Here is a 15972-nt window from a genome sequence, read left to right as displayed (position 1 = left end):
GTGTTTTGTTAGTTTTTGGCAGATTATCCGAGGCACGAGCTGTTATGGCACAGCACTATTCTAGAAAGCGGGTGGGGAGCAGCAGCTCTTTTGCATTTACAGATTACAGCATGTTTTTGCTTACACTCAAATATGGGCATTGACAACATGGTATAATAAATGTATAATAAATGATCTGTGTTGTTTTGAGCTGAAACTTCACAGATACATTCCTGGGGACACTTATATCATGTAAAAAGGGGCATAATAGGTCCCCTTGAAAGTATTTTAACACCAAATAACATCACACACTTACCAAGGACAATAGCTAACATCTGAGTGGCCTTCTTCTCCTTCTGCTGGGAGATTTTACGTTTGTTAAGAGTTTTGACCGATGTCTGTGTTTTGCCAGTGGGGGAGACCTGGATCTCAAATGCTTTGGCCACTTTTGTGATATTGCTGGTGTTGCCATTTCTTTCAGGTTTGACACCAGCTTCAGGCGATGGGGGAGATATGTCAGTCTCTCTTACATTAGAGCTAACCAGCCTGCTGTGTTGTTGACCTGCAGCAGACTGATCCTGCTTCTTCTGTTTCGGAGGGTTTAAGTTTGTCATCTCATCCATTTGGATGTCGTCCCCATTGTTCACCACCTCCTTTATGAAGATCTAACAAAAAAAGAGGTGAAAAATAAGTCATTTTGGCTAAATGTAGCTAAAGTGCACTTGATCAAGCCTTGATATAAAAAGAAATGAATCCCCATCAAAACAAAAATGGTTTACTCTATCAAACAGTTCATTTCATAACATCTTGTTTATTGTTTCAGTCAATATAACTTCATATAAAGTTAACCGTGGGCGCAGAGATTAACATTTAATATTTGCTGGCACGTTGTCATTTCTCAAATGTCATCTGTCATCAATACTTCTGGTGGATACAACAAGCAGCAGCGATATACAAATCCTGTGAGCGATATTTTGAAAGCAAGAGTAAAATTGGCTGTACCACGTTTTTGTTGTTCACAGGAAAATTCCCGCTGGACTTGACGATCACAGTGCACAGTTTCACATCATCAGGGTGAGTGCATTTCTGAAACACACGGGAGAAACGCCAGACTGTTTTGACAGATTTAGACCAGAAAGGAATTAGTTGCCCAGCCCCAGGTTCCGTATTAAATGTATTTGCAATTATAAAAATCGGAGGAACGTGCAACTGCAAGGTTAATTCCATTCGGTTACAGTGATATTTTTTTGTGAGTGCAAATGTCAGCTTATAGATCATGTTTATAGGTAATGCGCAGGAAACGTTCCCAAATCCTTTAACATTTTAAATTACCTGCTCGACATAAGGATGATTGCTAAAGCTTTGCATTCTCAGTCTACAAAGCATTCGTTTTGGATGCAGATGTGGCAAATCTAAAGATCATTTTAGGTCTAAACCCAAAAGTTCAGTGTTCTGAAAACTAGAAACTTGCTAGATGGATGCGGATGAGTTTTGCACTTCAAAATGAAAGCATTCCTGAAAAAAACATGATGTTGATCTAAAGCCTGTTTTCACATCAGAATGCTTTGGAGGAGTCACAACAAACCACTGATAGGAGATGCGATGTTTACTTATGTCTTCAGGACACAGCATGAGAACTCCCTAAACACAAATGGCTCTCAATAATGCACTGATGCCCTTGAAGAAGCTTAGGATGGGTAGATAAGCTATCAGTTTCTTTGAATAATGCTATATTGAGTTTATTCAGCTGCGGCATGCGCTCCATGGAGAAGCCTGGATGTCACTGCACTGTGTAACACAATGCAAAGACTAGCAATGTATTATAATAACAGTGTTATGAAGCAGTGGTCATTTCCTGCATTGATTTGCAGTATGTCGACAGAATCAATACAAGCAGAAAAAAAGGAAAAGGTCATTCTAGACAAGCTATGATCACAGATGCACAACCTGAAATATGTACTTCTATTCATTACCATCCAACTGCTCCTTTCTGATACACTGCTAATGGGAATTGCAGTGCTGATGAATTACTATGAAATTCATTCGACACTGCAGTTTTTTAACATTCCCAATTCACTAAACTATACTGGAGTGCTAAGTAAGTAGAAACTTTCACAACTCGTCATCAAGCAGCTGTTCTCACCTTTAAAGTCGAGCTCATATCCACGTCCGTTACTGGGCATGTGCGTTTAGTGTTGACACGTTTCCGTCTCTTTCGCAGTACCACGTAGATCTGCACGTATACTAGCAGCGTTATTATGAAGGGAACGTAGAAGGATACGATGGAGGAGTACACTACAAAGGCAGGGTTTGCGATAACACACAGAGCATCATCGTGGGTGTCTGTAACAGAAAATACAATGAAAATGAGCTAGTTAAGAAGATGCCAAGTTTTATCTATATATTCATCATTGAGTTTTTCAAGCAATCGTTACATTTGTTTCAACACATATATATATATATATATATATATATATATATATATATATATATATATATATATATATATTGTCTGCCACATGATAGCTAGCACAGATGTCTGGGTCAATGGTTTTGAAAAATATTTTATACAACTTTCAAAAAAAGGTTAATTTTAATTGCCTTTAACACACTGGTGCTCTGTAGAAGTTCTCTCTATGATATAATGCCCTGTTTAATGAACTTTTTTTTTTTTTGCATGTTGGTGACACCACAGGACTTTGATTTGGGTACAACAATTATTCAAATATTAATAATCATTAATAAACATAATGCGTGTATCTAACAGTGCAGAGTAAAGCGCCCGACTTATCTTGCAGTGTGATTTGTTTTGTTCATGCCCACGAGTACCTGACCCCCATCCTCCCACTACAAGCAGTCAAGCAGAAAAATTCTGATTATATTACTTCCTCTAATATAACTTTCAAATGAAGCCGTGACCTAACTTATTTTAGCTGCCCTTAACACCAGTGTGCATGCAAGATAATGACACTAATACTCTGTAAATTCAGCTCTTTAAGTGCAAGCTGTTACATTGTACCATAATAATATTTCTAAGCAGAAGCCAATTTTTCAAGTTTAAGACAAGGTGATCCACTTGCACAGAGTTTAGCTATCATGTTCCTTATGGTTATTAATTCACATGTAGAATATAAAATGCTGCAAAGCGGACAGTTACGCACAGTAGGATATAAACTTACAGATATAAAACAGCATATTGGCATCTAAGGATTCTTTTTAAAATGTCTATTCAATCATTTACTCATCTTCTACAAGAATTTAATGTCTTTATATCATTTTAAGACATTTCTCAGCAGATACATAAAATTAATTACACTGATTAATTCATCAGATATGATCAATTCGATTACAAAGTTTAATTGTACACTACTGTTAAAAAGTTTAGGGACGGTAAGGTTATTTTAATGCTTTTGAAAGAAGTCTCTTATGCTCACCAAGGCTGCATTTATTTGATCAAAAAATATATTATAAACAGTTATGTTGTGAAATAGTTTTACAGTTTAAATGTATTTAAATTACAGTTTCATTTTAAATGTCATTTATTTCTGTAATGTCACAGCTTCAGTGTCATTATCATGAATGTTGGAATCAGTTGTGCTGCTTGATATTTTTGTGGAAACTGATACATTTTTCAGGATTCTTTGAGCAAACGAATGTTCAAAAATACAGCGTTTTTTGAAATAGAAAGCTTTTGAAAGATTATAAAACTGTGTTTGATGCATCCTTACAGAATACATTTTTTTATTTCTTTAAAAAAAAATCCCATATTTACCAGTACTATTGAGTCCAAACAGCAGTGGACATGATATAGCAAAAGACAGAATCCAAACGACAGAAATCATGACTGTGACCCTCCTCTTGGAGCTGTAGCGTGTGTTATATAACATAGGCATGGCTACAGCTGTGTACCTGTGGGAGATACCAGACAAAAATGGATTCATTGTTGTTTTAATATATGATATATTCATATTCTTACATGTCTCTGGACATGATTTTCCTAATATATCTGTAATCATGTGACTATTATTATTGGTTATTCCCATGACCTCTGAACTCCCTTCTATTCTTTCTCTCTAATATCGGATTACTTACTGTATAAATAGAGACGTTTGGTATGAACCGCTATTGATCTAACAAGTATTCCTTACTATTCTGAGCTCATGTAAGTGACGATGTACAATTAAGTTCTCATTGTTTGTCTATATATAACAACCTCAGCCACAAATGCAGTTTATTTTCAGGTGTGTAAAAGCTGAGGTTGGTCTCCCTGAGCAACCAAATTATGTCTTGGTCAGCATTAGACGACTCTTATAATGGCAGTGGACCTACCTGTCGATACTGATGGCACATAGATTGAGTATGCTTGCTGTACACATCATCACGTCCAGGGTGACAAAGATGTCACAATGGATCGTGCTGAACCGCCACTCTCCCACCACCTAGGAGGACAGACGTGCAGCTTATTTTTAGAACAATACATCGGAATGCAAACCTGTAAATGTGCAATAGTTAATTACCTGCCAGAAGCACTGCATATTACTTATACAGTATCTTTAGATTATAAATATCCATGGTTCCACCACAGTCACTAGCTATACTCGCCTGAAAGTCTGGGAGTCAGTTTGCAACAGCTTCAGCCACTATAATAATGTTTAAAGCAATAAAATATTGGCATTTTCTCTGGTTTAATCGATAAAACTGGCAGAGAGAAGCAATATAGCACAGGTCAGCCTCATCCACAGTTTGCATCTCCTGAGTTGGCTGGCAGAGCTTTCTGAGCCTCCTCTGATTAATGCGTGTCCTCAGGCAAGCCGAGGGACTCAGAAAGCTCTTGATGGTCTCAGGTCCCTGCCTCTGGAGTTTGCATCGCTGTCACTGATTAAAGAATTATTTGACACCTCTAATGAAAGCGGCTGTGAGTTGCCGGAATCAGTTCATCACCATATCTCTAAACTCAGATGAAATGAGCCTCACCGCTATCATTCTCAGACATCGCTAGTGATCAAAACATGGCCTTGCACTAATATAGGGAGGGAGAGGGGTCCGCTCAATAAGCATGGAGTCGGGAGAGAAATAGAAACTTTTTAAATTGCTGTGCACATATAGAGTTGTGTGGCATTCAGACATGAACTGAGAATGCATTTCAATTCCAATTTAGTTTCGGAATTTAAGGAGAAAAGATTTAATAGAGTAGCCTATAATGTATTCGGCATCCAGCATCGCCGTGACCCTATAAAGGACATGTGGTTTGGAGAATGGATGGATGGAAATGCTATTAACAAATGGATGTCAGAATGCCAGATGTATGTTTTTATTAGAATTCGTCGAGAATGTCTGCCAGTTACATCGTTATGCTGGTAGGTGGTGACAAATAACTCTTTTTATGAGTGAGTCATTGAATCAATTTAAACGATTCATTAAACACCACTGATTCATTCAGAAATTAAACTCTAATGAGATGCACAGCGGTTGATTCTGCCATTCAAATTAATTTGAATTACTATTCAAATTCATATTAAAAAGTTAGTTCATCAAAGTTAGTATTTTAATTATGTCATTAATTACTCACCCTCATGTCATTCCAAACCCTTAAGACCTTTGTTCATCTTCAGAACACAAATGAAGATCTTTTTGATGAGATCCGTGAGCTTTCTGACCCCTCCATAGACAGCAATGCAATTTCCACTTTCAAGGCCCAGGAAGGTAGTAAAGACATTGTTAAAATGACTACAGTGGTTCAACCTTAAGATTATGAAGCAACGAGAATACTTTTTGTGCACAAAAAAACAGACAAATCAGTCTCCTAAGCTATTTACATTGTAAACACAGTGCAGCGCTTCCAGGTTCTACGTCAGAACGCCGACCCCAATTGGGGGTGTTCACGTGACGCTGTTCCCGTGAGCACCACGACACATGCGTGTGATGCTGGCGCAGGAAGCGATGCACTGTGGTTACAACGTACACAGCGTGAACCACTTGAGTCACATGGACTATTTTAACGATGTCTTTACTACCTTTCTGGGCCTTGAAAGTGGTCGTTGCATTGCTGTCTATGGAGGGGTCAGAAACCTCTCGGATTTCATCAAACATATCTTCATTTGTGTTCCGAAGATGAGCGAAGGTCTTACGGGATTGGAGCGACATGAGGGTGAGTTATTAATGACAGTATTTTAATTTTTGGGGGTAAACTGACCCTTTAATGAACGGAAAGGGGGACATTTCTTAAACTGCATTTGGCCCAACCCTACAGCTAAGCTAAAGCACTCAATTCGATTGGTAATTTCTTGCTAGCATAGGTTCTTTTTCATGACACATTTTCATCATGTTCTGAAGACATTTTAAAGTTGTTTACGAAAAACAGCTTTTGCAATGATGATCTCATCTGTCCTAATAATAATATTGAGGACTTTCATTTAGGAACGCACCAACAGCAATTTTTATTTAGCCAATGATCAGAAATTTCATTTCATCCATCTCACAGTAGCGCTCCTTAATGTTCTGTTCACACGTATAAATGATTCAAGCTAAATAAATTATGAACTTCATTTATTAACTGAGAATACAGTTACTCAGTGCTGCCCTTTAAGAGAAAAACAACACATCACAAGATATCAAAAGGCTAATTTGATACAGGGAGTTATAATAAGGCTGTATATTGAACATGCTACATATGTAGTGTCACATTTTTTCAACCCATTGTTCAGAGCTCAATTTAAAATCACACAATCAACCTGCTTGCATTTATCTCAGAAGAACACGAGTCAAGATTATGATCTTTATGCACATTTCAACCTATGGATTTTGCTTGCAATCTGATAGCTTTGCTAATATGTTTGGCTCAATGACATAGCACAAGGGAGGCTTCTCTTGGTTGAAAATAACTACTAACCCGTGGCTAGGATCAGACATCCTAGAATTAGACATGTGCTAGTGGCTACTGCAAATTGATTGGCTAAAATGAGGTTTAAGACAATGGTGCCTGCAGCTCTTCTTAGTTCATTCTTGCCCAGATTGACATAATGAGTTATGAAGAAGATGGCGAAATAAATTACAATCTAATCAATTGAAAATAATTGAATAATCTGTACTTGCATTATGGTTCATGGTTCAAATCATTTTAGCATTCCCAACATGGAAGGATCCGATCACGCTGAAACCTACCTCGAGGTAAACCACCCATGGCATCACGAGTGTGGCAACTAGCAGATCAGCCACAGCCAGGCTGACTATCAGGTAGTTGGTGGTGGTCTGCAGGGCTTTCTCCCTAGAGACGGCTATACACACCAGCACGTTGCCGAAGACAATGACGAAAATGAGCAGCGTGAGAAGCATGGCGTAATAATTGTACTGATGCCGCCCCCCTTCTTCCGTGACATTGAAGTCCCGGGATCCATTTTCAAAGAAGCTCTCATTATAGGCATACTCCGTGAAGACTTCCATCAGATGGTTGAAGCCAAGCTGAGACTCTAGAACCGAAGACAAGAAACTTTTTTTTATAAAAGAAATCCAGCATTTTATTTTCTTAAGTCACATGTTTTGTATCCCGGGGTGCGTCTTATCACATCAACCAGATTGCACAGCATGTCTCACTAAGTTTTGGCATGAAAAATCTATTTCTTATTGGAACACCTGAGCAGAAGCTTTCACTAGAAAGCTCAGGGCTGTGGCCTTGCGCTGTGTTGTACACTGTGTATAGTCTATCCTTTATTTATGGGTGATAGTTCGCTTAGCTGCCCTGAAAAGCCTGTGTTTGAACTCTAGATGTGACTTGACTAACTAGGACAGAAGTCTCCTCCCTCCCCACTGTTTCCCTTGAACAATGTCCAAGAATACATACAGAAACATAAGCAGTATCAGCTCAATTATAAGCGGACACAGGGAGGTGAGAGCGTTTCATTAAATATCACAACAAAGGGGCTTGTAGTTTATACAGTCTCTGCAAATTGAGAAGAAAAAGGAAACCGCACAATGAGCAGTTGTTATTTGTTCCATATTTAGCACATTTTGCAGAATTCGTGAGAGCTCAGCACGAAATATATTATAGCCCATAACGAGGAAATGGATTAAATTAATTAGCATTTCATGGCAATTTAACCTATAGTGGCCATCTCAATGACTTGTCTCCTTAAGTTATTTTGTATGTTATTAATTATGACTTTGAGATGGAAGGGACAAGGTGCAGCTTAAATAGACAGTTTAGGGGATTTAAAAAAAAATGTCAATGGGGTCCTTTCACTGTATGGACAAACAAGATTTTTCTCCTCGAAATATCTTTTTATCTGTGTTCCACAGATAAAAGAAAGTCACACAGGTTTCGAACGTCATCATATTTTTTATCATATCAAAGTTTATATAAGTGCCTGGCTACATATTAAAATGTGACAAATTCAATTTTGAACACATCACACCTGTCAATTTGCACTGCCTTGACTCATGTTACATAAATCAGAAAGATATGTAAGAGAAAAGACAGAGGCAAGAACGCTTGAACCTTGCCGCACCCTGAATGTAACATCCCTCAGGGTCTCGTCAGCAGTTGTGCAATGCAAATGAACAAATGCTATAGGCAGAACTGCAATAGCAATATGTTGTCACTTAAACCGTTCAATATGATAGTTAAAAAAAGCATTTTGTTGAGGGGAAAAAACCCATTCAAAAACACCACAATCACAGACGTAACCCACTCTTGTGTGAAGGGACCACCCCTTATTGGTTTTTCCACATAATTGCCTCTTTAGGTTTCTCAGTGTCAGTTTTGATCATGAAAGCTGTCTCAGAGTTGACACTCCCTGCAGAGCAAGAAATTATGTTTTTTCATGCTTTCTCATATCAGCCATTGGACTTTCATAATAATGTGCGATTGTGTTTGTTTGTTGGGTTTTGAATGGGATTTTTGGGATGGGAGTTTAGATTTATCTTTAGATAAGTGTTCATTAACAACTGAATCAAACCTAAAAGAAAGCCTCACACACTTCACTATAAGCTAAAGTCCCTGCAGCTGTATTAATTTTGTTCATTAGAATAAAATTGTTTACAGGAGGAACTTCTACATATGTATTTAGATTAACATTTTAACATTTGATACTGTGTACTTATTGTGAACATAGATGTCTATCTATCAATCTATCTATCTACCTATATAGAGATATTAATAGATATTATACTATACTATTTTAAATATTTTTATATATAAAAAAAAATATATATATATATATACTGCATATGGTAAGACGTTTGATTACTTTAACATAAATGCATTCATAGTGCAGTTAGTGTTTAGTATAGACAGTAGTTTAAGATAATATAATTGTCCCAAACATAAAAACTACACAAATTTAACGATTCTAAGTTCAGATTAATTGAAAACAACAGTGACAATGTCTATATTAAACATGGGTTAGATCCCTATTTTCTCTCCCTTACCCTCTTATTCCCCCTCTCTCTCTCTCTCTGTCGCTCTCTGTAACAAACACCCGCGAACACATCATCGCACACACAGAGAAATTACAGCAATTTAGTCTCTTTGAAAAAAAAGGTTGAATTAATTGGAGAAGATAACAACCCTATTTTACCCATAGTCGTCTGAAACAAAGGCTTGTTTTTCCACACGCAGTGGAGTAAAGTTTGTCTGAAAGTGTCAGCATCAGCGAATATCTGTTAATTAGCAGCTCAACTGTTTCCTAATTATTCATGAGCAGAAATAACTAGTTCACAGACAAGAGAAGATGCCGTGCTGTACCTTCAAACCGCAGCTTTCATCCAAAGAGCGGAAGTATTCCGTTTCTTATATTTTAAATCCACTTTTCTCCATCGGATACACTTGTCCATCCGAGCGACTGTAACTGTATTTCTCTTCTGTCTCAATTACAGCTCCACGGGTGGATACAACCACTGTAAACCGGCGAGCGCGAACACTACTTCCACGGGGTAATTTCATTTTGGTGCTTAAAAGGAGGTGAACATGATGTAAATATGCCTTTCCTGGTTTTGTGGAGGTTTTAAACTGCACTTAGCAGGAGCAACCCATATCCGTTTGAGAGTCCAAGCGGAGTGTGAGCAATGCGCGTGTGAGCGCAGCATCCGAGCGCGCGCTTTACGCACGCGGTAACCTTCAGCATCCACTGAGGGACAATCTCAGTCCCTCCAACAGAGATTGAGAAGGTTGGAAAACGAGGCGGGGCTGTTACATAAACATCAGTGAGAATAAAATACAAGCGTTGCATTCTGTAATCACAATCTTTTTCTTTTCAAAACCCTGTAACTGATCTTATAGTAGGCCAACTGATTTCTTTCTTTCTTTCAAGAAATTAATAACGATTCATCTTTAAACTGGAAACTATCTATTAGTGTATAGTTCCTTATATGTTTTATATTTTGGGTTTGATAAAAAATTATTTTGGAATTAAAATGATTAAAATAAAGGTGGTGATTTTGATTTATTTAGCTTTTTCTTTTTCATCCCCAACCTTGGGCAAAAAAATTGACCAAGCCAAAAATGGCACAAATATTTAGTGGTCTTTTAATGGTCTTAATCATTTTAATCACAAATCACTGGTCAGGAAATTAGCAAGAATTGCACAAATACTGTAGATAAAGTAAATTAGCACGGAATAGCCTTCCCCTTTGTTTTATTTAAATGTTTAAGCCGTGTAAACTTGCAGACAGCTTTTTACAGGACGAAGAGTCGGCGTTGTTCCACTCAATGTTAATGGCTTCAAACAATTATTGATTTGTTGAAATTGTGTCCCAGTTCGTTTAAGTTTAATGTGAGACCAAATATTAATTATAGGGTTCAAATCAGGATTCTGAGCAGGCCAAAACATGAGCCTGATGGACATGAGTCACTTCTTGGTTGTCTTTGCAGTTTGGGCAGGAGAATTGTCTTGTTGAAAAATAGCATCTGATCATTCCTCTTTAGATAACAACTTTTCATTTATGGGAAGCAAGCCATTCTGCAATGTTCTCCTGTACTCCAAAGCATTAAATTACTTTTCTCAGTGAAGTAGCTCACCGATACCAGCAGCTAAAAAGGCTCCCCACACAATGACAGCTCTTCTTTCATGCTTCGCTGTGATAAAGATGCATCTATTATTATATTTCTCAGCAGATTTTTTTTTTAAGACACCGCTCTGGAGCATCACCATGCAACTCGTGTTTCATTGCAATTCATCACAACTTTCCATTTTCTGCCAAAAACATTATTCTGTCTTTGATGTTTTTCTGACAGCAATGGCTTTTTAAGTAGTGCATTTGCTTACATTTTCCTGTGGTTGAGACCATTTAAAAGCTTAGTGTTTAGCCAATGCGGGCTTGGCCTAGACTGTATGTCAATACATGTCTTTTCATCTCTTAAAGTGCCCCTGTGGTGAAAATGTTGTTTATGTGTCTATGTGGTGTTTTAATATGCTTTAAGACAAACCATGCGCAAATTCATGTCAACTTCATTGCTGAGTATTTTCTCCTTAAAACTTCAGTGAAAAAAAAACGTGTTTTGAAATCGCTGTGTTTCTGACGTCACAAACTACCTTATAACCAATCACGTCAACGTGCTGGCTTTAGCATATCATTAACAGCGAACTAGCAGGGGAGTCTTTTTTGCTGTATTTTGCTGTATTTTACGATGTTATGATGAACTACATGCCTGTCTCCTCCACTGACGTTCTGAGTTGTTCAAAGCGTTTCGGATAATAGTTAGAAGGCAGCTGTCTGACACTGAGATGGCGAACGGGAACATGGTTTGTTTGTGTGACACATTATTAGCTGTTTATAGTCAAGCAAAAGGCTAATCATATTAATTACCGTTGTGTGTCCGACGTTGTAAAGAGCGATACCATTGTGCAGCGTTTACTACAGTAAGTTGGCAGAGTGAATCTGTGAGCTGGCGTGAGTGAATAGAGGTGGGGCTAATTAGCATATTCCTGGGTACGCATATATTAAATGAAGCTATTTTAAGGCATGAGGAATTTTTTTCCACAGGAAAAAAAAGTTTAAATATGTAATTTTGGTGATCAAGGTTGAGTTTTAAGGATACAATTATTGACAACAGGGGGACTTTAAAAGTCACCTTTAAAAATCCCCACGTAATCAAAATAGTCAATTCTTATTTTTTATGGAATATTGCAGTGTTCATAATATATATATATATATATATATATATATATATATATATATATATATATATATATATATATATTTAATTCATGTGCCCTATTAAATCAAGAACATTAACTTCCCCTTTCAACAACATCACTTCTCTGATGATGTAAGGACTGGGCAGTAAAGCCTTCCCTCCAGCAGCCTGTCAATTATTATCAATGCGGCAATTATCAAAAGACCACAATTCAAAAATCATGCTGACTTTAAATTGCCTTTATCTGTTATTGCTCAATCCCCTGATTACAAACAGTTGTGACACATTTTCAAAAACTATTATATGGTTCAGCCAGATATGAGCAAGCATCACTGGTACCCACAGAAGATTATTTGTGCTCCTTGTCTTGGGGTAAGGATTGAATTCAATGCCCTCAAATGCTCTTCAAGACTGGACACAAAACACAAGCCCACACTTCCCCTACAGCAACAGAAAGCTGCTTTGAGGATTGGATCAGAGTGCACAGACTTTAGACATGGTCCGTGTGGAGTTCACAGAAAAATGGATTTGGTGCCATGTGTGGTTGGGCTGTGAGACTATAGGCCAATGGAATGAAACCGTGTCGAGGTTATAAGTGCAAAAACTGTGTGCAAGACTGATACAGCTTTAACACCATATACTGTAGGAACTTCAAATATATACATTAATGAATGGAGATGGATTTATAATCACATTTTCAGATTTATAGCATTTCATATATGTGTACTACATTGCCAGAGCCTCACTAGTCAGTCAGAGGATAAGCTATTACTCTCCTTAAAGAAGGATGATAAGATGTGGGTGAATCAAAAAACCCTGTTGCCTTAGAAACTGGGGACAACAATTGCCCTTCGGTTTTTTGATATTTCCCAGAAAGTAGCACCTTTGAAATGAAAAATCTGTCATCATTTACTCACCCTTATGTCTTTCCAAACCTGACTTCCTTTCTTCTGTTGACCTGACATTTGTTGTACAGTGGTTCTCAAACATATCTCCTAATGGATTCTGCAGAAGAAAGCAAATAGCATGTAGGTGAGCAAATGATGACAGAATGGCCTTTTTTTGGGTGAACTATCCCTTTAAGCACAATCCAAAAATAAAACATACTGTAGTTGAAAACAGTTCAAGCAGCACTGTGGTTACAGTATACCAAAGCTCTAAGTTATACCAAAGCCCTAGATCTTAAACTATTCAGAAGTGGCTTACAGTTCTCAAGTTGAAAAGTTCAGTGCTCAAAGCCTGGTAGAAAATGTAGGAGTCAGCATTTATTTGGCTCTAAAAGTCCAATGTGAAAGTGACTTCTGGTCTCTGCTGTCGACACGCACATGGGGATTCAGACCAAAAATCTGTCAGTTATTCAAGTAAACAGAGTAGAAAGAAAACCCTTCTTTTGATTGACTTACTTGGAATTCTATGCATTAATTCATGTTGTAAATGAAAGGAGGTTTGTCATAAGGGCAAAGTGTCAGAAGTGTGTGTATGGATGAAATGAATAGTTTAATGAAAAATGCTTACCCTAGTTTCCTGGTATTTACCCTACTTTGATGTGTGTTTTAAGCTAGTCCCTTGTCCCTGTTCACTTTCATTTTAAGCAATAGAGTAGCTTAGACATTTTTCAAAATATTTTATTTTGTATTCCAAAGAAGAAAGTAAGTGAAACAACATAATGAAACAACATTTAATCTCTTTAAATCCTCATAATAACTCTAATTGGATGACAGTTCATATACACTACAGAAGTGATTAGATAATACTTATAACATTGGATCGTGATTGGTTGATTTTTTGTGGTGGTTTGATGTTCATATATATATACACGAAAAGTCAGCAGGATGTGCAGAGAGCTCCATCACGAATGTTAAGGGGTGATTTTTAAAGGTCAGCTTGTTTAAAAACTTTCCAATGGATTGTTTTTGGGACTGGAGATCTGAAAATGCCATTCCACGATGATGATAAATCGCCACGCTTAACGCAAAGTCACAAAACTTTTAGAGACTAATGTCCTTTAAAGTGAGGGTGAGGGACGGCCTTACATTTCCCAAACAATTTGCTTCCATCCCTCAGGAGATTACTGTACAGTCTGATCAGGAACATTTTCTTCACTTTAAGGGCTGTATCATAACAATAAAAACTTCTCTATTTAAATAACTGACCTTGGGTTCCAGCAAATTGTGGGAGAGAGAGCCACATTATAACCCAACTCAGACTGTGTGGCCTCTATTAACTCCTGCTGATGAGCAGACTTATATAGAATGCAAAACAAATCACGCCGACTTTCATAGCAGCTGCTATGAAATGTGATTTTAAACTCTATGCAGAATTATTGACGGGCAGCGAGCGCTATGAAAAGACACCTTTAATACGCAGACTTGTGTTGATTCTAAAGTTCTCAGAGAACAGATGGTAGAAAAAGTATTTTTTTGACTCGGTGGTTGTAAAGACTTGACAATGGCTCATGCAGACACTGAGAGCCGTCTGTTTGGCAGGTTGATGCAATGAGCTTTTGGCCAAGACATCTTTGTAAAAGGTGCACAGAAGCATGATTGCTTTTCCCACCTGTCTTTGAGCAAACTCTCCGTCTAGTTCATCTATGAATGGAACTTCTAAGCACCCTTTTCCAGTTCAGTGCCTAACATTACACCAGAAAAGCACTTTAAATAAATCTAATTCATTACATATTCATATATTTACTTATCAACATATAAAAAAATCTAATCTCAAATAATATTATGACTACAAACGTCTTGTCTCATTCTAGCTGCACCTGCTAGTGGCACGTGAGGGCTTGCCTGCATCTGCCCCGCCGTCTCGTGACACAGTTCAGTAGTTGTGGTGTTTAGTATAGGGACCCCTAGTGTCTAATTCATTCGACACTACGTTGAAGTGAGTGAAAGAAAGGGAACGCCTCGGTTACTGTTGTAACCCCCGTTCCCTGATGAAGGTAATGATATGTTGTGTCGAATGAGTTAGACACTAGGGTGCCACAAGCAGGTGCAGCTAAGCTAATTCACAACCTTCCAACGCCCAGGGTTAATAGGTTTCTCTATTTCAGTGGGACCTCCTCTGTTGGAAGACATCACTCCTGCTCCAGGGCCTGCGTGAGGAGTCTAGTCTGGGAGGTCAGTCTAGTCTGAGGCGCGGTCGGTGCAGCCTTCGCAGGGGGCAGACCTTATTAACGAGCAGGTGGGGCCTGAAACTTTGGGGGTCTGACTTTCCTGGAAGCGGACCCACACCAAGGCAGGATATGTTTGATGGCCTCCGTCTGCTTTTTCACTGCCAAGAACTGCTGTGCCAAGTCCTCGACAGTGTCGCAGAAGAGGCCACCTTGGGAGATAGGGGCGTTGAGAAAGATCACTTTCTCTGCATTCCATATCTCTGCAAGGTTTAGCCTGACCCAGGGCCTGCGGCGTAACCTTCGTAGCCTGAAGGGCATAGTTGGTTGCACAGTTCCTGCATCACTTCTGGGTCAGGAATACCCTCTTGCAGATCTTTAATGCTTTGGCCTGGAAGACTTACAGGATGGCCATTGCATGCAGGGCAGAGGCCGCCTGGTCAGTGGCGTTGTAAGCCCTTGGCACGAGTGATGAGGTAAACTTTCAAGCCTCGGATGGAAGCCTCAGACGATTTCTCCAGGTGGCGGCGTTTTGCGTGTACAAGTGCACCGCAATCACGCGCTTTACCTGTGGAACCTCTGTGTACCCCCAAACTGCCCTGCCGTTGAGGGTAGTGAGATCAGAGGAGCCAGCAAATCTTGACCGGGCAGAAAACGGTGCCTTCCAAGATTTCATAATTGATATCAGCTTCACTTCCCAGAAGAAAGGTACTGGGGCAGAGCATGGCTGTGCATCACGCTCTGACCCTAG

At 38.6% G+C, this 15972-nt stretch overlaps 1 protein-coding gene across 2 annotated transcripts in view; it reads right to left on the bottom strand.

The window, feature by feature from the left end:
- Positions 1 to 15972, bottom strand: part of drd2a (dopamine receptor D2a) — a 35061-nt gene that overhangs the window by 2049 nt on the left and 17040 nt on the right. The window contains exons 2-8 of one of the 2 annotated variants that reach the window (XM_079609684.1): positions 13027 to 13114; positions 7141 to 7445; positions 4309 to 4418; positions 3752 to 3888; positions 2123 to 2322; positions 982 to 1065; positions 296 to 644 (exon numbers count right to left, since the gene is read on the bottom strand). In XM_079609684.1, coding sequence (XP_079465810.1) covers positions 296 to 644; positions 982 to 1065; positions 2123 to 2322; positions 3752 to 3888; positions 4309 to 4418; positions 7141 to 7445; positions 13027 to 13099 — 1258 coding nt within the window. In that variant the 5' untranslated portion in view covers positions 13100 to 13114. Of the gene's footprint in view, positions 1 to 295; positions 645 to 981; positions 1066 to 2122; positions 2323 to 3751; positions 3889 to 4308; positions 4419 to 7140; positions 7446 to 9718; positions 10122 to 13026; positions 13115 to 15972 lie in introns of those variants that run through there. The other variant, XM_079609685.1, reaches the window with a different exon arrangement.

This window comes from Phoxinus phoxinus, assembly GCF_949152265.1.
Source record: "Phoxinus phoxinus genome assembly, chromosome: 4".
NCBI lineage: Eukaryota > Metazoa > Chordata > Actinopteri > Cypriniformes > Leuciscidae > Phoxinus > Phoxinus phoxinus.
Note: the sequence above shows the minus strand (reverse complement) of the source record. Positions and strands in the feature narration are given on the sequence as shown.